General features: G+C 63.3%; 8 protein-coding genes across 8 annotated transcripts; 5 read left to right on the forward strand and 3 right to left on the reverse strand.

The window, feature by feature from the left end:
• Nucleotides 1-909: 909 nt before the first annotated feature.
• VTJ83DRAFT_2298 (uncharacterized protein) lies at nucleotides 910-2,387 on the forward strand (the record flags this gene model as incomplete). Its single annotated transcript, XM_071008552.1, has 3 exons — nucleotides 910-1,033; nucleotides 1,126-1,471; nucleotides 1,541-2,387. 3 exons carry the CDS (start codon nucleotides 910-912, stop codon nucleotides 2,385-2,387), a joined length of 1,317 nt encoding a protein of 438 aa, XP_070868838.1.
• Nucleotides 2,388-2,999: 612 nt separating this feature from the next.
• On the forward strand, nucleotides 3,000-6,820 carry VTJ83DRAFT_2299 (uncharacterized protein; the record flags this gene model as incomplete). Its single annotated transcript, XM_071008553.1, has 3 exons — nucleotides 3,000-4,025; nucleotides 4,137-4,518; nucleotides 4,572-6,820. The coding sequence occupies 3 exons, from the start codon at nucleotides 3,000-3,002 to the stop codon at nucleotides 6,818-6,820; spliced, it is 3,657 nt and encodes a 1,218-aa protein (XP_070868839.1).
• A 415-nt stretch (nucleotides 6,821-7,235) lies between these two features.
• On the reverse strand, nucleotides 7,236-8,708 carry VTJ83DRAFT_2300 (uncharacterized protein; the record flags this gene model as incomplete). Its single annotated transcript, XM_071008556.1, has 1 exon — nucleotides 7,236-8,708. The coding sequence occupies one exon, from the start codon at nucleotides 8,706-8,708 to the stop codon at nucleotides 7,236-7,238; it is 1,473 nt and encodes a 490-aa protein (XP_070868840.1).
• A 3,194-nt stretch (nucleotides 8,709-11,902) lies between these two features.
• VTJ83DRAFT_2301 (uncharacterized protein) lies at nucleotides 11,903-16,280 on the forward strand (the record flags this gene model as incomplete). The annotated part of the gene is made up of 2 exons (XM_071008557.1): nucleotides 11,903-12,075; nucleotides 12,215-16,280. 2 exons carry the CDS (start codon nucleotides 11,903-11,905, stop codon nucleotides 16,278-16,280), a joined length of 4,239 nt encoding a protein of 1,412 aa, XP_070868841.1.
• Nucleotides 16,281-16,861: 581 nt separating this feature from the next.
• Nucleotides 16,862-18,737, forward strand: VTJ83DRAFT_2302 (uncharacterized protein; the record flags this gene model as incomplete). Its single annotated transcript, XM_071008558.1, has 2 exons — nucleotides 16,862-18,053; nucleotides 18,205-18,737. The coding sequence occupies 2 exons, from the start codon at nucleotides 16,862-16,864 to the stop codon at nucleotides 18,735-18,737; spliced, it is 1,725 nt and encodes a 574-aa protein (XP_070868842.1).
• Nucleotides 18,738-19,340: 603 nt separating this feature from the next.
• VTJ83DRAFT_2303 (uncharacterized protein) lies at nucleotides 19,341-21,103 on the reverse strand (the record flags this gene model as incomplete). Its single annotated transcript, XM_071008559.1, has 7 exons — nucleotides 19,341-20,012; nucleotides 20,072-20,138; nucleotides 20,192-20,240; nucleotides 20,316-20,347; nucleotides 20,430-20,464; nucleotides 20,911-20,991; nucleotides 21,050-21,103. 7 exons carry the CDS (start codon nucleotides 21,101-21,103, stop codon nucleotides 19,341-19,343), a joined length of 990 nt encoding a protein of 329 aa, XP_070868843.1.
• Nucleotides 21,104-21,917: 814 nt separating this feature from the next.
• On the reverse strand, nucleotides 21,918-23,513 carry VTJ83DRAFT_2304 (uncharacterized protein; the record flags this gene model as incomplete). The annotated part of the gene is made up of 5 exons (XM_071008560.1): nucleotides 21,918-22,571; nucleotides 22,630-22,988; nucleotides 23,071-23,139; nucleotides 23,213-23,287; nucleotides 23,480-23,513. The coding sequence occupies 5 exons, from the start codon at nucleotides 23,511-23,513 to the stop codon at nucleotides 21,918-21,920; spliced, it is 1,191 nt and encodes a 396-aa protein (XP_070868844.1).
• Nucleotides 23,514-24,094: 581 nt separating this feature from the next.
• On the forward strand, nucleotides 24,095-25,903 carry VTJ83DRAFT_2305 (uncharacterized protein; the record flags this gene model as incomplete). The annotated part of the gene is made up of 2 exons (XM_071008561.1): nucleotides 24,095-24,462; nucleotides 24,718-25,903. The coding sequence occupies 2 exons, from the start codon at nucleotides 24,095-24,097 to the stop codon at nucleotides 25,901-25,903; spliced, it is 1,554 nt and encodes a 517-aa protein (XP_070868845.1).
• Between the last annotated feature and the right edge of the window lie 1,102 nt (nucleotides 25,904-27,005).

Below are 27,005 nucleotides of genomic sequence, written 5' to 3' on the forward strand. Positions count from 1 at the left end.
TTTTGGTCAAACTTCCCCCACCAAAGCCCCCAGAGAAGCAGGGGTAGCTCCGAGAACGGATCCTTGGGACCCCCGCGCTCACCAAATGGAATCCTGTCTTACCAGGCACTCCGAGCTCCTACCGGGGGGTCAACTGCGCGCATAATGGCACGTCTCTTTGCGCCCAGCCAGCGACAGGCCGGGCCGGCTGCATGTCATGGCCCGAGCCATCATGTTCGATGGTAGGGCCAAGATGTAGACAAGATCGTCCCACGATATCTGATCTCCGATTTGCTGAGGGGCTCGCAATTGTATGACGAATGCACCATTAACAGCCGCTAACACCATGTCCAATGTGCCCTCCCGCCGTCCTATCACCCCACCAACACAGATCCCCCTGCCCCTCCTCGACCCAGAAGGGACCGATGACTCTCGTCTCGAGACAGGCTTCTCGGACAAATGGTCTTTTCCTCTGACCTTTTTATTTCTCTCACCTTTCTTCCTTCTTTCAACACCTTGACTTTCCCACCCTGCCAGACTTGATCCACCGACCTACAGGTATGTGATGACTTGCAAACTTTGACTTTCGTTCTCTTGCCTCCCTCTCTACCAGCCTGCCCACCTACCTCTGCCTGGCCTTTCATGGTGCTGCTGGCGACGATGCGAAGCCAGGCCAATCGATGCCAGCCAGCCAGCCCCTTGGTCTCGTCCGAGTGGGCAGCCTGAGCTTTCCTCCATTGCGGACGTCGTTCGTCTCGCCCACGGCCTCCGGCCGGGAAAGCTGCCATGATGGACCTTGGGCAATGGCTTCCCTGTGGGACCCCCATGGGCGCCGCTCCGTTGCCTAGGAGCTCGGATCTCGCTGCGAGCCCGTTCACTTCAACCACGCACGACGCCGATCCGCTGACTCCCACCGCAGAAACGCCCATCATGCCCATCTCCAAGGTCCACGCCCGCTACGTCTACGACTCGCGCGGTAACCCTACCGTCGAGGTCGACGTGGTCACCGAGACTGGTCTCCACCGCGCCATCGTTCCCTCGGGTGCCTCCACTGGTGCGTTCCCGACTTTGCCCGCTGGCACCTTGATGGTGCAAAAAAAAAAAAGGAAAAAGCCCATTGACGTACTAACCGCACCGAGGAAACAGGCCAGCACGAGGCTTGCGAGCTCCGCGACGGCGACAAGTCCAAGTGGCTCGGCAAGGGCGTCCTGCAGGCCGTCAAGAACGTCAACGAGGTCATTGGCCCCGCTCTCATCAAGGAGGACATCGACGTCAAGGACCAGTCCAAGGTCGACAAGTTCCTCATTGACCTCGATGGCACCCCCAACAAGACCAAGCTCGGCGCCAACGCCATCCTCGGCGTGAGCCTGGCGATTGCCAAGGCCGGCGCTGCCGAGAAGGGCGTCCCGCTCTACGCCCACATCTCGGACCTGGCCGGCACCAAGAAGCCCTACGTCCTGCCCGTTCCCTTCATGAACGTCCTGAACGGCGGGTGAGTGTTCCCGGGTGGCGCCGTCGCGCCGATCGCGCGCAGGATCCCGCTAACCACCAACCCCAACAGCTCCCACGCCGGCGGTCGCCTGGCTTTCCAGGAGTTCATGATCGTCCCGTCGGAGGCCCCCTCCTTCTCCGAGGCCATGCGCCAGGGCGCCGAGGTCTACCACAAGCTCAAGTCGCTGGCCAAGAAGAAGTACGGCCAGTCGGCCGGCAACGTCGGCGACGAGGGTGGTGTCGCCCCCGATATCCAGACCCCCAAGGAGGCTCTCGACCTCATCACCGAGGCCATCGAGCAGGCCGGCTACACGGGCAAGATCAAGATCGCCATGGACGTTGCCTCGAGCGAGTTCTACAAGGCCGACGCCAAGAAGTACGACCTGGACTTCAAGAACCCCGACAGCGACCCCAGCAAGTGGCTCACGTACGAGGAGCTCTCCAACCTGTACGGCGAGCTCTGCAAGACCTACCCCATCGTCAGCATCGAGGACCCCTTCGCTGAGGATGACTGGGAGGCCTGGAGCTACTTCTACAAGACCCAGGACATCCAGATCGTCGGCGACGACCTGACGGTCACCAACCCTGTGCGCATCAAGCAGGCCATCGACCTCAAGGCCGCCAACGCCCTGCTGCTCAAGGTCAACCAGATCGGCACCCTCACCGAGTCGATCCAGGCCGCCAAGGACTCGTACGCCGCTGACTGGGGCGTCATGGTCTCGCACCGCTCTGGCGAGACCGAGGACGTCACCATTGCCGACATTGTTGTTGGCATCCGTGCCGGCCAGATCAAGACGGGCGCCCCCGCTCGTTCGGAGCGTCTTGCCAAGCTCAACCAGATCCTGCGTATCGAGGAGGAGCTCGGCGACAATGCTGTCTATGCTGGCGAGAAGTTCCGCAGCGCCGTCACCCTCTAAAGGGGTTGATGTGCGCCGAGAGGGAACCAGGACCAAAACATAGTGCTGCGGGGTGCGACCTTCGCAACGGAAGTCTGGGCTTATGGGAAGGTTGGGATGGCAGGAAAAACAGAGACATGACCTCTAGAAATGAAATAAAATACCACAGTCAAACTCCAATTCCACATGAGAGCCAAGGCTCTTTTTTTTCTGTTGAGGTGCTCGTGACCCTGAATGATGCTGCGTACTGGTGACGACCGGCTTGCAGCAGTGACCGATGCGGGACCGTACTATAGACAGCAGGTGACAGAGAAGGACCCACCATGGAGGGGCATGGCCACAGCCGGTGACAGCTGTCAGACGTTGCTACAGCGACGGGTGGACCACAATGCGCAACCCAAACAGAAACAGGAAAGTGGGCTTTTGATTTGGCCCAACCCGACCCCGCCAAAGCCAATCTCAGCCATACTACATACGCAGCATGCACGGACATATGCGCGTCTCACGCTCGTCAACTTGAAAACGACCTCTCGACGCGGCACGGTAGGTGACACGACGTGCTTCCACCTACAAACAAGATCGACACCCTCTTCGCAGCCTGCCGCCTCGCTCGCGGCGCGCCCAACACCGAAAATGGCGCCCAACAACGACGACCCCGTCAACTTCGACATCATCGAAGACCACAAGGAAAACATCCAGGCCCTCCCCAGCGGCCGCTCCGCCCGGAAGCTCGCCGAGCTGTACTCGGCCTCTCCCCTCCAGCCGCGCCCCTCCCCCCTCTCCAGCAAGGATGTCAACGAAAGCATCCGCGCCGAGTTCGAGGCCGAGCTGGCCTCCATCAACGAAGCGGACGACCCGCTCGACATTTACGATCGTTACGTCCGCTGGACGCTGGATGCGTACCCCTCGGCGCAGGCCACGCGGGAGTCGGGGCTGCACACGCTGCTGGAGCGGGCGACCAAGGCGTTTGTGACGAGCGCCCAGTACAAGAACGACCCGCGGTACCTCAAGATGTGGCTCCAGTACATCGGCTTCTTCTCCGACGCGCCGCGGGAGGCGTTTGTGTTCCTCTCGAGGCACGGGATCGGCGAGGGGCTGGCGCTGTACTACGAGGAGTACGCCGCGTGGCTCGAGACGGCGGGGCGCTGGGCCCAGGCCGAGGAGGTGTACAAGCTGGGGATCGAGAGGGAGGCGAGGCCTGCCGCGAGGCTGCTGAGGAAGTTTGGCGAGTTTGAGCACCGCCGCGCGGCTCATGCCGCGGAGGCCGGGGACGAGGGGCCGTCCTCGCCGGCCCTGCCCGTCGCCCGTCCGGCGCTGGCGGCCAAGGTGGATCCGTTCGCGGCGGCTGCGCCCAGAGATCCGCAGGCGCCGCGCGAGCCGCAGGGGCTTGGCGGCGGTAGTGGTGGTGGTAGTGGTGGACGAGGCCAGCCGTCCAAGGCGCCCAAGTCGAAGCTGGCGGTGTTTTCGGATGCGGACGCGGCGCCGCAGCAGCCGGCCATGTCAGCTAGGAGTGCCGGGTCGAAGGGGTGGGATAGCATCGGATCGCTGGCGGATAGGAAGAAGGAGAACACGATGGAGCCCAAGCCGTGGGCGGGGGAGACGCTGAAGGCGGGCGGGAAGAAGCCCGCCGGCCCGAAGATGGCTGTTTTCCGGGATCCGGTAAGTCCTCGCCCTTCCGTCTCTTGACGAAACCACCGGATGTTGATCGATATAGGACTAATTATGTATGGCCGCCGATGGGGCGGGGAGCTTTCGGTATCGTGTATTCAGTCTCTTGCGAAGCAGCTTGCCAAATCACACATTCCCATTCATCACCACAAGGTTCAGGTTACCGTGAATCCCACAACGGGCAAGAGGGAGCGCGTGTTTGTCGACCTCCGGGTGGTATACCCGACCCCGGATGAGCCTGGCACGGAGCTGAGTTTTGAGGAGGTTTGGGCTGCTAACAGGGGCTGGCTCAGCCACGACTGGGATGAAGAAACGGCACAGCAGCTGGCGTTCCCCGACGAGAACGCCCCTCCAGGGGTTGGCCAGAAGCTCGCCGTCCACCACGACGTTGTCCGGCTTGACGAGAACGGCGCGCCGATCTTCCCCAAGGCGGCGAAGCCGCCAAGGAAGAAGAAGGTGTTTGAGATCAACGAGACGCAAATCAGTAAGTGAACGTGGCACCGCTGAGGCGTTCGACGATGTCTGACCCCGCCCCAGTCAAAGCGAAGCTCGACTCGCCCACGGGGCCCAAGATGAAGAAAAAGCGGCGGTCCATGGCTGCCGAGCCGACCATGACGATCCACACCAAGGCCGCGACGGAGGACATTTACGACATCTTCAACGCCCCGCTCAAGCCGGGAGCTGCCAAGGGCCCCGCCATCAGCGATGACGAGCCTGTTTACGACTCGGATGACTATACCAGCGGTGGCGAGAGCACCGTGACCAACACGCAGATCGGCGGAGACGAGGAAGAGGCGGAAGCTGTAGAGGAGGACGAGGTCGACGACGATGACAAGAGCGAGGCCAGCGAGTGGTCCGAGTTTTCGATGCACCGGCACGTGCCCGGCCTCGACAGGGGCGGGAAGACCGGGGAAGTTGGGGAACATTCGGACCTCATCGACATGTACGAGCACGACGAGCGACAGCATGAAGAGGAGGAGGAGGAGGAGGAAGAGGAGGAGCCGGAACACGAACCGCCCAGGACGCGTACCAAGTTCATCCCCATCCCGCCGGAAGACTACGTGCCCACTCGGCGGCCGTATAGGGACCCCGCCGAGGTGGCGAACAACCGCCTTCCGTTCATGACGCCCATCACGGAGCGCACCGAGACGTCGCTGGCGGATATGACGGCCGAGATGAGCAGGTATGCCAAGACTCCATCTAGGATAAGGAGGGAAGATATGCTGCTCGAAGAGGACGAGGAGGAAGAGGAGGAAGAGGTGGAAGAGGAAGAGGTGGAGGACGAAGAAGAGGAGGATGCCGAGTCCGAAGAGGCCCCTCCCAGCCCGCTTCAGCGGGTGGTCCAGGAGGAGGGGAGCCCAAGGCCGAAGGCGGCCTTGCCGTTCCATCCCAAGACAGCACCCGTGGGCCGGCAGCCCTTCGGGGCGAAGGCGCCCTTGGCCCCCAAGGGCCCCATCATCAAGGAAACGCAATGCAACCCCGTGGACGAGGCAATCCGCGCCGAGATCCTAGCCAACATCCATCCGCCGCTGAGCTCGTACGACGGCTTCTACGACCACCGCAACGAGCGGTTTGAGCGCGGCGCCGAGATCCGCAAGTTCACCAAGTCCGTCGGCAAGGGAGGGTCCAGGTCAAGCACGGACAAGACGGCCGGGCTGGGCGGCGGTGTTGTGCTCACGTTCCCCGAGACCAAGACCAGGTACACGGTGCGCAAGGAGCTTGGCGCTGGAGCGTTTGCGCCGGTGTATCTCGTCGAAAACTCGCATCCGGACGAGGATGGCGAGGAGGACGCGGCGGCGGCGGGGGGCGACGAGAACGGCCGCGGCGCGATGATGGGCCGCGGCGCCTTGGCCAGCTCGCACCGCCGCCGGCACGAGCGCGAGGCGCTCAAGATGGAAGACCCGCCCACGCCCTGGGAGTTTTACATGATGCGCCTCGCGCACACGCGGCTCGGACCCCAGCACCGCGCGACCGCCTCGCTGAGCCCGGCCCTGGAGATGCACCTCTACCAGGACGAGGGCTACCTCTTCCTGCCGTACCACCCGCACGGCACGCTCCTCGACGTGGTCAACCTCTTCCGCGCCGAGCCGTCGGGGGTCATGGACGAGGTGCTGGCCATGTTCTTCGCCATCGAGCTCCTCCGCACCGTCGAGGCGCTGCACGCCAAGCAGATGATGCACGGCGACCTCAAGGCCGACAACTGCCTCCTCCGCCTCGGCGGCGTCGACTCGAGCAACCTCCCGCCGCTGACGGGGCCGTGGGCCCCCTCGGGCGCGGGCGGCTGGGCCACGCGCGGCGTGACGCTGATCGACTTTGGCCGGGCCATCGACATGCGCGCCTTTGCGCCCGACGTCCGGTTCGTCGCCGACTGGAAGACGACGGCGCAGGACTGCGCCGAGATGCGCGAGGGCCGGACGTGGACGTGGCAGATTGACTACCACGGCCTGGCGGGCACGCTGCACACGCTGCTGTTCGGCCGGTACATGGAGACGGTGCGGTGCGACCAGGGGGGGCTGGCGACGAGCGGGGCCGGCGGGAGGCGGTACCGCATCCGCGAGACGCTGAAGCGGTACTGGCAGACGGAGATTTGGGCCGAGTGCTTTGACCTGCTGCTGAACCCGGGCCAGTTTGCGGGCGGGGAGGAGGGCGGGAGGATGCCGGTGCTGAGGGGGATGAGGCAGGTGAGGGAGAAGATGGAGAGGTGGTTGGAGGCGAACTCGGAAAAGGGAGTGGGGTTGAGGGCGTTGATGGGGAAGGTTGAAGGATGGGCCAAGGGGAGGAGGTAGTGTTTTTTTTTTCTTATTTTTTTTTATCATTATGGAGAGTTTCTTCTCCTTCTCCCTCTTGTTCTCTATATTCTGTGTATTGTTTCTGTTATGACCTGGTTCTTTGTTGATGATATTCCGTTCTCTCCTCTTTTTCTTTTGTTGATGTCATGTCGGATCCCCTCCTCACGGGACGAGCGACGATGGTACAGTAGCTTTGAGCAAAAGACAAGGTCGGGGCAGGTTACCGGTCCATCTCTTATGAAATACTATACACGGCCGTTACGAATGAATTATGCAGCCGTGGCGCCTGGGCCTGCTGGCTCTCCGCCTCGGCCGCCGTCTCGCCCTGCGAGCCGGAAGCAGAGGAATCATTACTAGCACACGCATGACACGACAGACTGCCTGCCGGAAGCAGCCTCTGCCTCCCCTCGGCTCACTCGCTCTCGTTGCACGAGTCGCACGAGTCCTCCTTGTCGCTCTTTTTCCTTCTCTTGCCCTTGGCCTTGGTCCCCTTTTTGGAGTCCTTGGCAGCCTTCTTATCCACTTGCTCCTGGATCCGTTTCCTCTCGGCCGCGCCGCGGGCCTGCAGCTCCTTCTCCTTGTCGCGGAACTCGTCGCTCTCGGGGTCCATGCCGATCAGGCTCTCGAGCAGCTTGATCTCGTCGGCCCAGATCATGCGGTTCTCGACCGTCTTGCCGTCCGGGCCCTTGTCGTCGATGGGCGTCTCGAGCACCATGGGCAGGCCCGCCAGGCGGGGGTCGTTGACGACGTTGTGGAAGGCGCGCAGGCCGAGGAAGCCGGTGCCGATGTTGGCGTGCAGGTCGCGGTGCGAGGCGAGCGGGGCCTTGCTGTCGTTGAGGTGCAGGGCGCGCAGGTAGCCGAGGCCGACGACGCGGTCAAACTCGCCCATGGTCGCGGCCCAGGCCTCGGGCGAGCGCAGGTCGTAGCCCGCGCCAAAGGCGTGGCACGTGTCGAGGCACACGCCGACGCGGGACTTGTCGTCGACCTGGGCGATGATGTCGCGCAGGTCCTCGAACCTGCCGCCCACGACGTTGCCGCTGCCGCACATGTTCTCGAGCAGCGTCACGACGCCGCTGCCGGCGGTCGCGCGGTGCGCGCGGTTCAGCTGGGCGGCGATGCGGGAGCACGCGCCGGCCATGTCGCCTCCGGGGCCGGTCGAGCCCGGGTGGAAGTTGTAGAGCCGGATGCCGAGCGCGGCGCATCGCTCGAGGTCGTCGAGGAACGAGCCGTAGGCCTGGTCGGCCTTTGCCGGGTCGGCCTGGGCGAGGTTGACGAGGTAGGAGCCGTGCGGGAGGACGTGGCGGCCGGCGTCGTAGCCGTGCTTCTTGGACAGGGCGCGGAACTGGACGCGGGCGTCATCGGACAGCGGAGGGCTGACCCATTTCCGCTGCGACTTGAGGAAGAGGGCGAAGGCGTTGCCGCCGATCTGGAGGGCGTTGTCGACGGCGTTGTGGACGCCGCCCGACGCCGACACGTGCGCGCCAATGTACATGGCGTGCTTGAGCGACGCGATGGCTGTGCGCGGGGCAAGCGCCATGGCGGCGTCGTTTTCGGGCTGCTTTTTGGCGGTGGTTTTGCGTTTCTTGACGGAGCGCTGGGAGCCGCCTTGGCCTTGGTCGTCGTCGTCGTTGCCGTCGTCGCCGTCGTTGCGGGCAGCAGCTTTGGCGGCTTCGTCAGAGTCCTGCTGTTTCGTTGGCGGCTCGGCGTGGACGGCCTTCCGCTTGGAGATGCTGGTCTTGACCTCGGCGGTCTTGGACTCGGAGACGGCGGCGATCGTCTCGGTGCCGCTGGCGTGCTTCTTGGTCTTGGAGGCGGCGAGGTCGGCTTTGGGCTCGATCGTCTCTGGCTTTGTTTGCGCTGCGCTGCGGCTGGATCGGCGAACCATTGCGACAGCTGATTCTCCTCGCCGGATGTCGTGCCGTTGGGAGTATCGCCAGCTTCGGTAGGTGCCAGTCCACGGATGCCAAATCGAAGGGTGCCAGCCGTGAAGTCGAGCTCGATTCCTACGGTGTAATAGCTAACTAGTTGGAGGCTGCATGCAAGCAAACCAAGTTCGGGGAGTTCGGCGAAGTGGGGCCCCTTTATCTTGGATGAAGCGCGCTTCGCGGTCGACGCGTTGCGTCATCACGTGCCAGGCGGATCATGGGGAAAAGCGAATGCCCCTCCTCCCCCCGGTCTCATCGCTTTCCATTCGCTCTGCCTTCTTCTACTACACAGTATGCGTACGAAGTACTGTCTGTGTATTCACTGGATAACGGGGGTGACACCAGCACAAGCAAAAGGATGGATAACGGCCTCTCCTGAATAAAAAGGGTGGCGGGAATGAAACTGCGGGACATGTCCGTTGCTCGGTGGCATGCCGTCTCGGTCGTGTCGTGTGTCGAGCGAGCGTTGGGTGAGCTCAATGTTGAGGTGAACCAATGTATGGGCGTGGACGGACGGCTCTCGAAGGTGGTGGGACGAGCTTGTGCCAGGGTCAAGACAACCGTTGCAAGGAGTCAAGCACATGCACCAGCAGCATGCCGTGCGATCAAGACGAACCGACGTTCCGCATCTGCCATCCGTGATCCGTGATCTGTCCTCTGTCATCCGGGTACAACGGCGTCGCCCCCCCAATGCTGCATGGAGGGGCTCTGGCCGCAGCCCCGGTAGCTTGAGCGTATGATGGCATGGCTTTGCTCCTCGATTGGTGCGTTCCTTGTCTCTTCCCATCCCCAAGCATGATGGATAAAGAACCAGCCCGAACGTAGGTACGGGATCCAGGTAACTCACCACCGCCCACGGAGCATGCCGCGGTCTCGCTCTGCCCAAGTTCCCCGGCTGGAAATGCCGGGATATGCGGAGGTGCTCCCTTCGTCCCGCGAGTTCGCTGCGTGCTTCTCACACATGCTACTCATGTTGCATTCGGCTTGATCGGAAGCCAGCTGATTTCAGCCCAGGCTCCTCCCACCTACCCCTTGGCGTAAGTCCGTTGGAGGTGTGCGGGCTGATGACACACCGCCACACCTCAGGGTGGACCTCGGGGTCCCGTTTGTTGCAAAGCTCGTCGGGGACCGCAGAGCAGGCTTGATGTCTCTTTCTGGGAGGAATTGAGTTTCATAGCAACAGGGGAACATGGCGAGGGTGTGTCGGCGATCACCCGAGAGGTTCGATACCGTTGATCATGGTGGAGGATTTCCCTGCCGAACGTGGGCCCAATGAACATGCAGCGAGGGTGGCCTGTGTGTGCTATTTTTGTCGCCCCTACCTAGTAGTATGCTGCATGCTACCGCAGTACACAGTAACTAGCTACCATACATACAGTAGTACCTACATGGCGCCCCAGGGTCCATGAAAGCGCACCGTGCGAAAGAAGCACGCACCACCCGCGGCGGCCCGTCCGGCTGGGGTTGGGGTTGGGTTGGGGGCGAAACACTGGGACAACGGCCACACGAGGACGGCGATCTTGTTGCTGTTTGCTGCGGCTGTGGGTTGCAGCAACTGGGCAGTTTCTGCAGCTTGGATTGCACCAACAGCATGCGACCGTGTGGGTGGGCGTGGCTGTGCTCCGAGTTTTTCAGCGTCGCCCTATGATGGCGGGCGTCCAGGGGGGCGAGGGGACGGGAGAGGACCAGCCCGAGCGACTACTACTGTGTATACACAGTAACTAACTAGGAAATGAACTAGTTACGTACAGCAGAGCTGCCCGCGTCGGCGTCGGCGTCGGCGACGGCGGAGGGGCCGGAGACCTCCGAGACCCGAGACAGACAACGAACCCAGCCAGGACGAGCAGGGCAAGATGCGTTGGATACCTCCACGGCACTGCAAGGTTTCATGCTGAAGGCTACCTGAAATGATGCCTTTCCTACACGGGTTAGAAGCACTGTTGAAGGCGTCCTGAAGAGCCATGCGTGTCAGCCAAAAACTCCGGCCCTTGCAGCAGCGCCATCACGGCGCATTGAAGGCCCCCCACTCTTCTGGAAGGCCTGGACCGGGGGGAGCGAGCGGGAACGGAATCGTGGCTGGCTCCGGGCACGCGGGTAGCTCACTCGGTACTCGGGACGCTTACAAAGGACCATCTTGGCATCGCCGGGTCTTTGCGGTCAAAGCAACCTAACCTTACGATACCTACACAGTGGGTACCTCAGGTTGGACCGAAGAGCTCCCGTCAGCTGTCCGCTGTCGTTCGTTTACCAAGGGGGAGCTACCTGCGTGAACGAGCAAGGATCTTGTGGGTTCCACGTTGGGAACAGCCCAGCAGATGCCAGACGGGATTCGGTACCTACGAATTACGCAGTACTAGTAACAGTGATAGGCCACCCAAGTCACTTCGACTGGTATTAGTGTCAGCAGGCAGGCAGGCAGGCAGGCCTGAACAACAACGAACGGGCTGAACCCCCCCTCCCCCAATTAGGTAGGTAAATTCCTAGGTACCTACCTACACAGTACCTACCGTACCTACCTAGAGGTAGGAAGGTGGTGTGTCAGGTGTCAAGTGTCGGGTGTCGGGGGAGTCGGGTGGCGTTATTGCCTGCCCTCACTTCCTGCTTGCGCCATTCAGCTTGGCCAGACACTCGTTTTGTCGTTTTACCCTTTGCACCACCTCAAGCTTCCAGGTTCACGTCTTTGGGTACGCTCCCAAGACCTCCCCGGCTGACTGTGCCGCAGCATCCTAGTTGACCAGGTCATGGAGGTGGACAGTGGGCGCGCACGGTACACCTTTTTTTTCCCCAGGCTGCCACCACGGTCCCTCCACATAGTTCCCGTCGTTACCTGATTGTCCCGTCGCCTGCCTGCGTGGCAACGGCCCTCACTTTGGTTGCTCTGAGCTGCGGCACCCACGCATTTGGAAGCACAGCAACGCCGACGCCGCCACCACCACCGCCACCACCACCACCACCAGCAACAAACACTCCGAACCCAGCGCTGTCATCATCGTCTTCTCCCTGCAGCAAGAGACAGATGGCGTGCTGCCGAACCGGCCCATGAGACCTGGCCGACCTCGACCTCGACCTCGACCTTCTTTCTATCGGATCCCGGCCTCGTGTGTATGTGCGTGCCTTTGAGCGTGCCTGTGTGCGTGCCTTTGTGTCGCCAACCATGTCCTCGGCCGACACCATCGCCGACGCCGACGCCGACGCCGCCCGTGGCGCCGGCGAGCCTCGGCGGTCTTTGGTCGAAAAGAAACCCATCAAGCATCCCCATGCTGGCGCCGATACGCCCGCGAACGAGCCGCCTGCGTTTGAGCGACTCCCCGACGAGATCATCCAACAGTAGGGCGTCTCTCTCTCTCTCTTTTTTTTTTCTTTTTTCTTTCTTTCTCTCTTTCTCGGGCCATTCTCGTTGCGCCATCCGCTCCCGTTCCCGTTCATGACATGCTCCGCAAGGCGGCCGGCTCACTCCTCTCTCCAGGATCCTGCAGGCCACCGATGCCAACGGCTTCGCCTCGCTAGCCCTCCTCAACTCGAAATGGAGGAGCGTCGCCCAGCAGGCGCATCTCTATGCCTCCCACCTCGCGCAATGTCCCTCGTACGCCATGAGCAACAAGACGCCGCCCGGGGTATCGGGCGACGAGAGCGCCAACCTCCCGCGGCTCCGCCGGCTCTTCGCCCGCGAGGTGAAGCGCAACTTGTTTGAGGCCTACCTGCGGCCGCGCAAGACCGTCATCAAGGTCGTGTCCAACTCCATCAGCCCCTCGTCGTGCCCCGGGGGCGAGGGCATCCAGTTCAGCCCCTCGCCCAAGGGCCACCACCTCCTCGCCTACAACTCGTCGCGCATCCACGTCATCGACCTGCGCGCCCCCGAGATTGCCGTCAAGCGCGAGCTCAAGATCCTGCGCCGACCCGCCGCCACGTGCATCAACGATGAGGGAACCCTGCTGGCCGTCCTCCAGACCGAAATGGAGATCGACGTCTACGACCTCAAGCAGACGCCCCCCAAGCGCTCCCGCTCCATGATCCTCGACCACAGCCCCCGCGCCATCGCCATCTCCCCCTGCGGCTCCATCTTGGCCGTCGCCTACGAGGGCGGCATCGAGGTATCGTCCCTGAACCCCAACGCCCTGCCCACCGACCGCCGCGCCGTCAAGTGCGACGCCGTGGATACCCTGACCTTCTCCTTCGACGGCACCCAGATCCTCGGCACCACCGTCCACTCGTCGCAGCCCAACACCATCGTCCTGACCGCGCCCTACTACGATCCCGGCGCGCACGTGAGCGGCGCCGACATGAGCGCCCTCTGGACCACCTCCATCCTGTTCCCCAACACCAGCCGCGACTGCAGCCACGCCGTCCTGATCCAGGATGGCAAGCACGGCGAGGCCGAGTGGACCTTTACCTACGACCGGAGCTTCGAAATCTTCCGCGCCGTGCGCATCGACGATCTGCGCAACGGCACCACCTACTTCACGGGCCCCATGCCCAAGCCCAACTCGCAAGCACGCCTGCTGCCTTCCACCCTTCCCGCCGCCTCATACCACGGCGATCTCGTTTCGGCCGGCTTTCAGGGCAACGAAATCTGGCTCTACGGCATTCCCGAGGACCTGGCCGCGGTGCCGACGCCGGCCGATGCCGCCAGCAACAGCAGCAGCAGCAGCAGCAGCAGCAGCAGCAGCAACAGCAGCAGCAACAACAACAACAACAGCAGCAGCAGCAGCAGCAGCAGCAGAAGCAGAAGCAGAAGCAGCAACAGCTCCTCTTCCGAGAGCACGCCCAGCACGACGGGCCTGATGCGCCGGAGCAGCGGCCCATCGGCCCGTTCGAGCGTTCGCATCCCGGGGGGCGGCAACGAGCCGGCGAGGGTGCCGCAGTGGCAAACTCTCTGCGACAAGGCCCGCAACACCTTCGTTGGGGGCCTGAAGGTTGGCGAGCTCGAGGGCGTCAGCACCGTGCTGTTCGTCGCCGACTTTGCCGACTCGCGCATCAAGGAGCGGCTGGTTGTCGCTGCCCGAGGCGCGGCGCCCAAGGCTGGCGCCACCGACGAGGAAGGCGTTGATTTTGTCGACGGCGGCCGCATCACCGTCCTGGATTTCGATTACTCCATCGCCAACGGCACCGTGCGCGAGCTCACCATCGAGGTCGGCAACGGGGAGGAGCCCGAGGTGCTCGAGGAGGAGCGCCGCGACATGGATACCGAGGTGGCCATCGTTCGGCGAAGGACCGTGGCCCAAAAGAGACATAGCCGGGCTGTCGCCGCCGTCATGCGCAGCGGGACGAGCGCGGCCCGACCTCCGCCCCTCCCGGCGCATCCCTCCTCCTCTGCCGCTGCCGGCGGCAACAACAACAACGACGACGACGACGATGATGATGATGACCCCTTGGTGCCTCGCCGGCTCGGCGTTCCGCCAGCCCAGAGGGGCCAACCAGCCGCCGCCGCCGCCGCCGCCGCCGCCGCTGCTGCTGCTGCTGAAGAAGAGCCCGAGACGCAGTCCATCGAGGAGCAAGAGGCTCTGGATGCGCCCTACGACCACACCAGCCCCCGCTCGGGCACAACGCTCCGCCGGGCCGCCACGGCCGCTGCCAACACGCGCCGCATCCACCCGGCCGCCGCCGCGGCCGCCGGGCGCATCGTGTACCGTCGCGCCGACGGCCGCACCGAGCATCCTCACGAGAGCGACGCCGACAACTGGGTCCCGCCGCCGCCTCCGTACCAAAAGGAGGACCCTCTCGACCTGCCGGCGTTCCTGCGCCACACCATCCTGGCGAACGGGCAGCTGCCACCGCTGCCGGCGCCGGCACCGCAACCACAGCCCGGACACCCCGCAGAGCCTACGCAGGAGGACAGGCGAGCGATTCGTAACTCATCGGCGTCGATGCATCACCAGCAGCGCCGGGCGCAGAACCCTGCTTCGGCCAACCGGTTTTCCTCTCCTGCGCCCCCCGTGCCCCCGGTGCCGCCGCTTCCGTCCCTCGCCGCTCTCCGACCGGCTCCGCCCGTGCCACCGCTACCTCCCGGGGTGGTCGGCGCTCCCGTGCCGTGGGCCACCAGCACCAGAGAAGCCGCGAGGCCGTCGTCGCGGGACTCGCGGTATCTTGACGGGGAGAACATCTACGATGTGTCACCGCCCGAGTCGCCGGCGATGCGACCCGCGGGGGGTGGTTTCCACGATGCACGGGCGTCTCGGCCATCCGCCATGCCCTCTCCAGCAGCGAGCGGCGACGGCCCTGTCCCGGCTCCGTCAACCGATGGCTCGGCCCGCCATCCTCCTGCCCCCATCCGGCTCGGGGTCTCCCGGACCTGGCCCATTCAACCACCGCCGCTGAACACCAGCCACAATGCTCCCGCGTCAGGCTATCCGTGCTCAGCGCCACCCGTGCATCCCGGCCATGGCCCCTCCCGGTCCTTCCCTCCCCTGCGTGCTGGCCATGCGCAGCCCCCTAGCGACGGCGGCGCTGCGAGCGAACAGCAGCAGCAGCATTACCCCTTCTCCCGCCCTCACCGGCCGCAAGACAGCACCAACTCAGGCGCCGCGAACAGCCTCCGCAACGCCAACAACCCCGCTCTCCCCGGCGACGAAGAGATGCCCCTCATCATCAGCACGCCCACCGGCGTGCAAGGGGCCTTCGACCCGCCCGGCCGCCGTCCCGACCCGGCCGATGCGCGCGCCGGCATCCCGCTCTACTCGCCCGTTCCGCGCCATCCGAGACCGAACACGCACGCCGCCATTCTCCGCCCACCCGGCCTCTCGCCGGACGACGACGACGGCCAACCGCCGCAGCAGAGGGGGAGGCAGACCCGCCTGCCCACGTTTCCAGGCCTGCCGCCTGCTGGGCCTGCCGCGCCTCCTGGGCCTGCCGCGCTCATGGCCCCTCTTCCTCCCCTTCCTTCCCTTCCTGCTGCCGCGCCGGCACCAGCCCCTGCATCAGCACCAGCACCAGCACCGGCACTTGCACCCCCACCTGCACCTGCACCTGCAGGCCCCACCTCGTCAGGCGGCTTCTTCTTTGCCCGCCGCGCGCCAAGTCTCAACCGTAAGGCCAGCGCCAGACGCGCGGAGCGGTCGGCCGCGAAAAACGTCGCGGACGCGAAGCGGAGGGGGTGGTCGGGGAGGTCGTCCAAGTCGAAGAGCGTGGCGGGCGGAAGCCTGTTCGGCGGCGAGGGAAGCAAGAGCAAGAAGAAGAACAAGAACAAGAAAAAGGCCAAGAGCGAGAGGGATCTCGACGCAGCGAGCAGCGCGGCGTGGACGGACGTTACCGTCGGAGGGTATAGCCTCCTGAACGGGCTTGGAGTTGGTGGTCAGACAAGCAATTCGGCTGCGGCGACGTGGATGATGGGTGGTGGTCGTGGTGGTGGTGCTGCTGCGGTTGTTGCTGATCCCCAGGAGCGGCGGCGGCAGCAGCAGCAGCAGCAGCAGCAAGGGAATACGCTAGTTTCTGGAAGCGGTGGTGGGAACGGGAATGGGAGCGGGCCCGTGGTATTGGGATTGGAGCAGCTGAAGAAGAAGGAGAAGGAGAAGAAGGCAAAGTGTGTGGTTATGTGATGGGTATGCCACCGGGAATACCGTCTGGATGAACGTTTCTAGGTATGGATGGCGGCAAGATCTGCTCTTTTTTTTTCGTTTTTTTTTTTTTTTACGAGGATGGTATTCAAGACAAGGGAGGCATCACACGACAGCATAGGCAAGGTGCTCTGGGTTCTGGTCGCACATATTTTGGTTCTTTGGATACGGTCGTTCATCCTGGGAAGGACAACAGGACTTGTAGGAAGATGCGAAAACTAGAGAGATAGGCAGGCAGGATATGATACCACCTAATAGCAACCTTGAATGGGTTTGTGACGGAACCCATCCATGCTTTGTTGCTAGTACGTAGTATGGTGAAAACAGCTCAAGCGGTGGGTGATGTCATTGGGGTCCTCGGGGGTTGGAGGTGGTTTGGACGAGGTGATAGAATGATATTACCGTTCATAGTGAACCCTAACCCTCTTCGGCGAAGTCTCTCTTCATCGCAAACTCGCGTGTCAACCACACGTCCAACTCACCAGAACGGTTGACAATTGTGTGAACCCACTCGACCCCTTTCCGGCACGGAATGAGGTGAAGGAGGTTCAGCACGAGCCCCAATGCGCCCCCGTCTCTCCCGTCGTCCCTCCCGGCCGGGCGTGGTCTTGCGGTGGGCGGGCGCGCGCACCAAGTCGACCTTTTCCCCGGCCAGGTCGTCGGACTCGAGCGCAAAGGCCTTCACCGTCAACCTCAGCCTCGACCCCCGCCTGCGATCCGCCTCGGGCTCCTGGAGGAACGGGCTCACCGGCGAGCAGTACGCCGTCCTCGACCGCGTTCGGCAGTGGTTTGGAAGCTCGCAACCCAGCAGCCACGACGCGGCCGTGCTGCTCGTGTCCCGCTCCCTGGCCGCCTGGCTGGACAACGATGCCTTTCTTGCCCACCTGCTCGCCGCCGCCGAGCTGTGCCGCTCCGGGTCCCGATCCCTGGCGCTCCTGGCCGCCGCCGTCGACCAGGTTCCGCTCTACGACCCGGCCCGAAACGCCTTCGCCGCCTCCGAGGGCCTCTCCGTCTTGAGAACCCACCGGGCGAGCCTCTTCTTGCCCTCCTCGACGGGCTCCGGTTCCGAGGGGACCCCAACAGGAGCTGGAGCTGGGGCCGGGGCCGGGCCCGCCGCGCTGCGCTTCATGCTGCCCACCATCCCCGGGCCCCAAAACACCCACCTGCGCCGCCCTGCCCTCGACCTCCCTCTCGCCAACACCCTCTTCACCACCGGCCGGCCCATCACCGTCTGCGCCAGCCAGTGGCAGCCGGGCCCTCGGGGCGAGCTCCCCTTGCTCAGCGGCAAGGCGGCGCAGGTGCCGCCCGAGGCCGCGACCCTCTACCTCGGGGCCACGCCCGACGCCGCTCGCAGCAGAAAGATCGGCCAGAGCAGCAGCACGCTCCGGGTGCCCCTCGTCCCCCTGACCCAGCCGCACCGGATCCACCAGAGCCTCGGCAACATCCTCTCTCGGCTCCGGGCGCACCCGGCGGCGGAGCCGACGCCCGCGTCCGAGGAGCTGGAGCGCGCGATCCCCCGGCTCCTGGACCTGCGCGCGTCGAACGGCCTGCGCCACGCCGGCGGCCCGCTGGGCGTGTGGGCCTTGGTCATCCCCGACAAGCAGCCGGGCGCGGCGGGGCCTCGCGGGCCGGTGGCGAAGCTGCCCGCGCTGAGCCTCGACGAGTACAGCCCGGAGAAGGAACGGCAGCTGGCGGCGCAGACGGCGATGAGGATGCGGGGCATGCTGTCGAGGGGCTGCCGGCTGCATCGGGTTTGTACGTGACCCCCTCCGTTCTTCCGTTCCCCCCCTTCCCCCCTTCTCTCTTGCCCGTTCTGCACGCATCATGCGTGCACGCACCTCTCCCCTTGCATCTCTTTGCCGGGCACGGAGCTAACCGTGACGTCACGCACCACCCCCCACAACAGTAAGCGGCGGCGGCGGATGGGGCTCCAAGCGCGGCCTCCTCTCGCTCGACCCCGAGACGAGGCTCGCCGGCCGGGAAAACGACGACGCCGAGGCGACCGAGCACGACAGCCTCGGCAGCTTCCTTGCCTCGCTCAAGGGCGAGCCCAGCCAAGACCCCGACGCCGGCCCCGGCGGCGCCGGCGCAGGCGCAGGCGGCATCGCCAGCCCGGGCATGTACGTCCAGTTCTTGGCGGAGCCGCCCGCGCCGGCCTCGGCGGCAGCCACGGTCGCGGCCGACGACGAGCGCGCGCGGTCGGCCCTGGACGTGCTCCGCGGCGGGGCCCTGGCCCTGCTGGGCACCACCGCGCCCGACTTTGACGACCAGCCTCGCGGAGGACCCGCCGCCGCCGCCGCGCCGGAGCGGGCCGAGCAGCAGGCGGCGGAAGCGGCGGCGGGGCGGCGGGGGCGGCAGAGGGCTCGTTCGGCGCCGCCGCCATCCTCGCCACCGCCCCCAACGTGTTCGGCGCCGTCTCCTCGGCGGGCGTCTACCTGAGCGGCGACGTGGTCGGCAGCAAGGCGCCCGTCGCGACCAAGCTGGACGTGCCGGGGCTGCGGCTCGTGGCGAGCGTGCTTCCGTGGGCAACGTCGAAGGAGCAGGCCCGCCCCTGGCGCTGGGCCGAGCACGCCGTCGGCTTGGGCGCGGGGCCGATCGATCCGCCGAGGCTCCGCTCGCTCGCGAGGCAAGGCGGCCGGGGCTCGAGCAGCAAGAAATGATGGGCCCTTGCGTGGTCGGGCGGCTCTTCGCCCGCCCGCCCGCGTTTCTGCCTCCCTGGCTCATGATGTGGACTGAAAGAAGAGAAAAGAGAGAAAAAAAAAAAAAAACATTTGTCTAGAGAAAGAGATCAGGGGCCATGTGTGCGTGTCTGTATCGAATCATTGAAGGGCATTGCAACCCGCCAGCGAGCTTCGGAGGGAAAGGATATGGCCATGAATGCGTACGGGATGATCGTTTTGTTTTGTTCACGGAGAAACCATCTCAACTGCCAGAGGACCGCCTCGGAACGGTCAACACATCAAGGGAAAACCAGGGCAAGAAACCGTAACAATCTGTATCATTCGCCAAGAGCACCGCCCACTCTAGCCGTTCATCCAGCCACTACTCAATCATGTCCACGTCCTCATCGCCACCCTGCGGCTGCTGCTGCTGCGGAGCCGGCGCAGCGGCATCCGCGCTCGAAGCCGCCGCACCGCCGTTCAGGCCGGCAAAATAATCCTCCATCTCCGCATCCAGCTCCTCCTGCGTCTTCTTGGGCCGAGCAGCCCCCTTCTCTCCGCGCCCGCCCCGAGCGCCGCCGGCTTCCCGCCTGCCGCCCGGCCTTCTGGCCCCGTCACCCCTCCGCCTGTCGCCCCCCCTTGCCGGAGGCGGGCTGCGCGACCGGCTCAGCCTTCCATCGTTAGTACCGCCGCGTCCACCCCTGGGCCGGTACCGATCCACCCCCCGGCGGGCGGCTTCTTCGTCGGGATCCCTGGCGCGGCGCCCGGGGGACAGCGAGCGCGAGCGACCGCCTTTCTGCTGGCCGGGAACCGTGATGCGCTCGGCCAGGGGCCGGCTGCTGGAAGCGGCGTGGCGGCCGCCTCCCACCGGGCCGCTGGGAAGGAGGGTCAGGCGGATGGGCTGGCCGGCGGCGTTGGCGCCGTCGTATTCCGCGACGGCACGCTTCGCGTCGTGGTGGGACTCGTAGGTGACGAAGGCGGTGCCTTCGGAGCGGCCGGCGCGGTCGTACTTGAGCTCGAGGGAGACGATGGGGCCGATGCGGGAGAACAGGCCCTGAGCGAACGATGGTTAGGCTGCGATGCGTGGTTGGTCAAGGGTGGAAGGCGACGCACCTCAAGGTCATCTTGCGTCAGCTCGTAGTGCAGGTTGTCGACTCGGAGCTTGGTGCCCCGGACATCGCTGTGGTCGTTAGAGGTGGGCTTTCCGTGGCGAGGTTGGCCGTCGTGCCGTACCTTGGAGCGTCCGGAGAGCGGCGGTATCTAGAGCCGGATCGGCGGTTGCCTGGCAACCATGTTAACCAACAACTCCTCCCCCCCTCAAAGCCCGCAGAGGAGGTTGGCGGCGGTTCGCACATACCATAGTCTTCAAACTTGTCATGGACCCATTCGCTACACCAAAGCCAGCTGTCAATACCACGCCTCCCGACGAGGCTCTTTCGCCGCCCAGGAGATGTCGGAGGAGGAAACGCACGAGTCAATGTTTCGCGGCGCATCGTCTCTGAAGGACTGTCCCGTCAAAAAATCCGCGGACAAGTCGTCGGGAGCTCGTTAGCCGGCCAAGGTTTCAAGTGCGGAACGGATACCTTTCCCCTCTGCGTCGCGATTCGAGCTAGCTGGTCCGAGACGCTCAAAGGGCGGGCCGCCGCTGCGGACCCCCGGCGTCGGCGAAGCCGGATGGACGCGAAACGAACCGCGCCCTCCCGCACGCGACAAGAACGGCCATGGGACGTGAGGCGTGGAGAATTGGGTTTGCCGCGCGGCACCGGAGCGATGGTATCCGAACCGAGAGGAAGGTAGAGGAGAAGGACACGGAAGGGAGGAGGAGCAGGAGTGGGAGGAGAGGGCTCAATCAACCTGTTCAAGGTGGTGCGACCGGTCAGCCATGATGACCCTGGAAGAGGGCAGCAGACAAGCGCAGGGCTCATGGGGAGGGTCTAGGCACAAGCGCACACCTTTCTGACACCATCTCTGGGAGGGTCGGGCCTGTCACGGCGACGGCCGCCGCCGTTGCGGGGGGGAGCTTTCTTGTTCTCCTGGCGTCGTGTCAGTCCATGGTCGGGCCGGGCCAGCAGGCGAAGGGAGAGAACATGCCTGGCGTCGCTCCGCAAGAATGTCGTCGAGGCTGCGATCGAGATCACGGCTCATCGTGTCGGTGTGAATTGGCAACTGGGAGAAAAGACTGGGACGATGAGCGAGCGTTGACTACTGTGTATGGATGTTGAGATGTTGGACGTTTGTTTCAGCCTTGGCGGCGTTGGAGCGGTCATGGAACAGGGCGATGGAACCCAAGCAACGCCTCGTCAAGCCAAGAACGGCCGCCCCACCGAACCGACAAGGCTGACGCTTCAACCTCCACGTGAGCATGGCGGGATCGCCAACAAGAATAGTTATGCATTTATCCAAACACCTCCCCCCCCCCCCACAGCTCAAACACCACACAGCATTGGCGGGAAAACATCCACATCACCCAAGAGGATTTCTTGGGGACTTGGGGAGTCGGCCGTCGCCGACTCGGCACCCAGGTTTCAGTCTACGTTGCATTTTGTAAAGCCTCCCTAACCCTGCGTACATATGACAGAGAAAGGCGGGGAAAACACCTCCCAGAACCCGAGACCAGCCTTCCTTAAAGAGCACCAAGCTCGCGAGCCTCCTCCACAGGGTACTAATTAAGGTGTAGGCTCCCCCTCTCTCTTCTCCTCAAGAACCCTTTTCTCAGAGCTTTTTGACCGCCTGTCAACCAGATGCAAACGCCCCTCTCCTCTGGAAAGAAAACGAACCAACGGCCGCCACCCAGCCGGCCTCTCCTCTCATGCTCTCCTGTCTACCCGATCGCCCAAGCACATGCTGTCCCTTCCTCCCCCGTATGAGCGCAAAATGCAAATGCAGACGCCGCTGCGCGGGAATGCGCGGGGTATTCCGAGAGAATAGCCGTGCCGTGTCGACAGCGGGCGCTGTGCGTTTAGATCAGGTCGGCCACGTTCATGGGCATCTCCTCGATCTGGGTGCTGTAGAACTGCTCAATCTCGCGCATCATGCGCACGTCGTCGGCGGTGACGAAGTTGATGGCCACGCCCTTGCGGCCGAAACGACCGCCACGACCAATGCGGTGGATGTAGTTCTCCCGGTTGGCGGGAAGGTCGTAGTTGATGACCAGCGAGACCTGCTGGACGTCGATGCCACGGGCGAGCAGATCCGTGGCGATCAGGACGCGGGAAGAGCCCGAGCGGAACTCCTTCATGATCAGGTCACGCTGGGCCTGGTCCATGTCGCCGTGCATGGCCGAGACGGTGAAGTCGCGGGCGGTAAGCTTGTCAGTGAGCCAGTCGACCTTGCGGCGGGTGTTGCAGAAGATGACGGCCTGGGTGATGGTGACGGTCTCGTAGAGATCCGACAGGGTATCAAGCTTCCACTCCTCCTTCTCGACAGCAATGTAGAACTGCTTGATACCCTCGAGGGTGAGCTCGTCCTTCTTGACCAGGATGCGGACGGGGTCGCGCATGAACTTGGTCGTCACCTCCAGGACGTCCTGGGGCATGGTGGCCGACAGCAGGACGACCTGGGTCGACTGAGGGAGCAGCTGGAAGATGTCGTAGATTTGCTCCGTGAAACCACGCTGCAGGCTGTGTTAGCTTGCGGGAAACGGTCACGGCTTGGTTCGCGGCGGCACTCACAGAAAGCATCTCGTCGGCCTCGTCGAGGACGAACATCTTCATGGCATCGGTCTTCAGGAAGCGGCGCTGAATCATGTCGTGGACACGGCCCGGGGTGCCGACAACGACCTGGGGGCCGTCCTGGAGGGCCTTCATGTCATCACGAACGCTGGTGCCACCAATGCAGGCGTGGCACTCGACGTTCATGAAGTCGCCGATGGCGACCACGACCTTCTGGATCTGCTGGGCCAGCTCGCGGGTGGGGGCGAGGATGAGAGCCTGGCACTGCTTGATGTTGGGGTCGATCTTCTGGAGGACCGAGATGGAGAAAGTAGCGGTCTTGCCAGTACCAGACTGGGCCTGAGCAATGACATCGTGGCCTGGTGAGAGGGGAGAGGGGGTCGTTTTGTCAGTCCCTGTCGTGGCGGTGTCGCAGCCCATGTCGGGCGTGGCTTGACTTACCCTTGATGACGGGCATGATGGCACGCTGCTGAATAGCAGACGGGCGCTCGAAACCGTAAGCATAGATGCCTGTGAAAACCCCTCTTGTCAGCCGCCGTCCGGTGGCCACCGCATCGGTCGGGTCAGGTCGGTGAGTGCTTACCGCGAAGCAGCTCGGGCTTCAGGTTCATCTCATCGAAAGAGTCGACGGTCTCATCGTAGTTCGACTCGATCTGTCCTGTACGAGGGGAGAGCCCAAGTCAGCGTCTGTATCGGAATAGGGAATAGGGGGTGTGTGGGTGCGCCGATGCACAAGGCAGTCGGGCGGAGATCCGGGGGGAGGGGAGGGGGGAAGGGCCGGTCAAACCGCCGGCGCCGGCGCGCTGCGACCGACTGCGGTTCGATGATGGTTGGATTTCGCATCACGTACCCTCAGGGACATCCTCAAGACCCTTGTCAGCCATGATTGCAGTAAGGTTTGGCAGTGATTTCCAGATCCAAGCCCGGCTTAGATCTAGAAATTCAGAATGGTGGGGTAAACGAAATAAATCCGCAGGCGGCTCGACGCGAGGGCTGCGGAAGATGGCTTTCGGGTGAAAAGATTTACTAGAACGAGAATAGATTCAAAAGATCTCAGTTTATCCACTGAGAACAAGTGAATCTATGAAAAGACGTTGGTGATCGTGGGTGATGGTTCCTTTTGGGTTGTGTTGTGAAAAGGTGGGAGGGAAAGGAGCCCGAAGTGGGAAAGCGATAGCAAAAAATCTTCGGGGGACCAGAATTTGTGGCGGCCTCAGGCGATAACCCCGCTTGGGACCAACACGGTAAAGTGACTTGAAGGTGGGGCAAATGGGGCAAAACTTCCAGTGGCCATGGACGTGGGTGGAAACCTGAACTGGAAACCATATTTTTTTTTTTTTGATTCTGGTGACCAGAACGCTCGTGCTAGGTACCTTTTGGAACGACCAAGGGTAGTCACGAGGCTTCTAGCTAGAGGGATTTCCATGTGCATCTTATAAGCCGTCGCCATCGGAAAACGCTCGTCATGACTGACATGGCTTCTCGCCCTCGGCACGTCGTCGCCCAGGGGCAAGACGGCGATGAGGCTCAGGGTCTTGGGCCAGGTCGCTACGGGAACGGCGCTGCCGGTGTAAACACCAACAATGCCAGCACCGGCGATGCCCCCGCCGTCCCGCCACATCCCCTTGGCATCAAGCCCCTGGGCAACAAGTACTTTTTCAGCGGCCATGATGCTAGGACCTCCATCGGCACCTTCCAGGTGCTCTCCGACGAGGCGCTCTTGCAGCTGCTGGAATACCTGGATCCAAGATCCCTGAGGCTGCTCGGCTACACATGCAGGTTCCTCTTTGCATGCTCCATGGCCGATGATGTCTGGAAAACCATCTTTCTAGAGTGAGTTGTCCCATTGTCCGTCTCCCAAGCGGCACTGAAAGCAGAGCCCCATGGTACACAAAGCAGCGGGCACGAGAATGGTATGTTTGTCTTTCCGTCTGCCATTGTGCTGGGTGTCCGGTCGGTTTCGATGCCCAGGAAAGCCCTGGCCAGCCAGCTATTGAAAGAAAGGAGGGGGGGGGAGGGAGATGGAAGAGGGCCGTTGTACATACGCAGCATGTCTCTTCGTAAGGACAAGGGTTGACGGATGTCCAGGTCTGAAATGGGCAAGAAGCACTCCTTTGAGTGGCGCGGCTCCTGGAGGGCGACGGTGCTGGGGCTGTCTCGGGAGCCAACGTTGCAGATAGACTGCAGCAACGTCTTCTCGGACATGCTGCACCGCCCCTTCGTCTGCAGCCACATCTCTGTCGACCACTATGCCCAAAACATACCCGCCGCCAACGAGATCGACCGGCTTCCCGATCTCTCCTACCAAGAGTTTGCCGCCCAATGGAGCAAGAAGCCCTTCATCCTCACCCAGTGCATCCAGCCGTGGCCCGTGACGCGGTCCTGGACCATCGACGGGCTCCTTTCGCAGCACGCCGACGTCGTCTTCCGGGCCGAGGCCGTCGATTGGACGTTCCGGACCTACTGCCAATACATGCACAACAACCAGGACGAGAGCCCCCTCTACCTGTTTGACCGCAAGTTTGCCGAGAAGATGGCGATCGCCGTCGGCAGGGAAGAGGGCGCGGCCTACTGGAAGCCCGAATGCTTCGGGCCGGACCTGTTTGAGCTCCTCGGCTCGGAGCGGCCGGCGCACCGGTGGCTCATCATCGGCCCGCGGCGCAGCGGGTCGACCTTCCACAAGGACCCCAATGCGACGTCGGCCTGGAACGCCGTGATCCAGGGCGCCAAGTACTGGATCATGTTTCCGCCGTCCGCCCAGGTTCCCGGCGTGTACGTGTCCCGGGACAGCAGCGAGGTGACCAGCCCGCTGAGCATCGCCGAGTGGCTTCTCGAGTTCCACGCCGAGGCGCGCCGCCTGCCCGAATGCCGCGAGGGCATCTGCCGAGCCGGGGAGATCCTCCACGTGCCCAGCGGATGGTGGCATCTTGTGGTGAATCTGGAGGACGGCATCGCGCTGACGCAAAACTTTGTGCCCGAGGCTCACCTCGGCGGGGTGCTGTCCTTCCTGAAGGACAAGGCGGACCAGGTGTCGGGGTTCAAGGCGGAGGTGACGGACCCGTACGGGCTCTTTGTGAGCCGCTTGCGGGACCAGCGCCCGGACCTGCTGGAGCAGGGGCTCCGGCAGCTGGCCGACAAGAAACGGCGATGGGATGCCGTGGTGGGCAACGGGGACGTGCACGACAGCGAGCAGCCGCAGAAGAAGAGCGCCGGGTTCACGTTTGGGTTTGGGTTTGGCGACGAGGAGGACGAGGAGGACCAAGAGATCCCCTAGATGGTAGGTAGGCACCTACCCTAGATAGGTGCTAGGTAGGCAGCGAAGTGCCTGAGGTAGGTTAGGTAACGTTGGGGGTGTCAGTGGCTGTACGCAGTAGGTAACTCTACCAAGGATGCGGCTGCAACGCACCGTGCAGGTCATTTGGCACCTCACATCTGCCAGATGCCATGGTGGTGTGGATGGTGGCGAGCGTCTTGATCGTCATGATGATGCCATAACCCAACTGCGTGCTCTACATCTATGTACAAGAAGAACCCACCATCTACTGTGTATACTACTAGTATGTACACAGTACTACAAGAAGAAGCGCTTTTTTTTCGGTTGAATGTTTCTTCTTCTTGTCATTTGCTTTTTCATCCTAGACGTTCAATTTGCCCCTGGTTCGGTCCGTCACAGCGCATCTCAGCCCAACGCTCTGAAAAGGGGGGGGAGAGAGAGAGAGAGACCTGGTACCCTGGACGAGCACGGTGTGGATTCCGAAATCCACCGGCTCAAGACACGGTGCAGCAACCCCACGCTTCCCCCCTGACCCTGATCAGCAGCCGGGCGCCAACTCAGGGCTGCCATCCCCGCTGCATCTGGTCCTCAGCTGAAAGCGGGTTGCCTATCCGTTCGTTAGTTATCCGCTCCAACCTCGTCAACGCTCCGCATCGTTCCTCATCGACAGGCATCAGCTCCGTTCCTGAAATCTCGGGCTATCATCCCTTGCATCGTCTCCGAAAGGAGCTCCCCTCTCGGATTTCTGCTCCGTGCTGAGGCTCACCCAACCTTGCCTTCTCTGTGTGCTACCTTGGCCCCTCAACCTTCTTTTTGTTGATCCCTCTCCGTCGTCAGCGTCGAATCCCCCCCCCCCCCCCCCGAAACTCGCCCCATCCATCGCTTGGGGAGCGGGCACCTTGCCGACCCGACCGCCCGGACAAACCGCCCACGCTCGGCTTCCTGCTGCTCTGCCCTGCATGCGGTCTCGCTCCCTTTTCTATTCGACAACCAGTCCGGGTCGCTGTTCATGACAATACGCAGCATGCACCTAGACGACCAGCACTGCCGAAACCTCCACGTTCTCTGGCTTTCCCATCGCGGCTCCGCTCGGTCGTCGCGG

The sequence above is a fragment of the Remersonia thermophila genome, chromosome 2 (genome assembly GCF_042764415.1).
Source record: "Remersonia thermophila strain ATCC 22073 chromosome 2, whole genome shotgun sequence".
Taxonomy (NCBI): domain Eukaryota; kingdom Fungi; phylum Ascomycota; class Sordariomycetes; order Sordariales; family Chaetomiaceae; genus Remersonia; species Remersonia thermophila.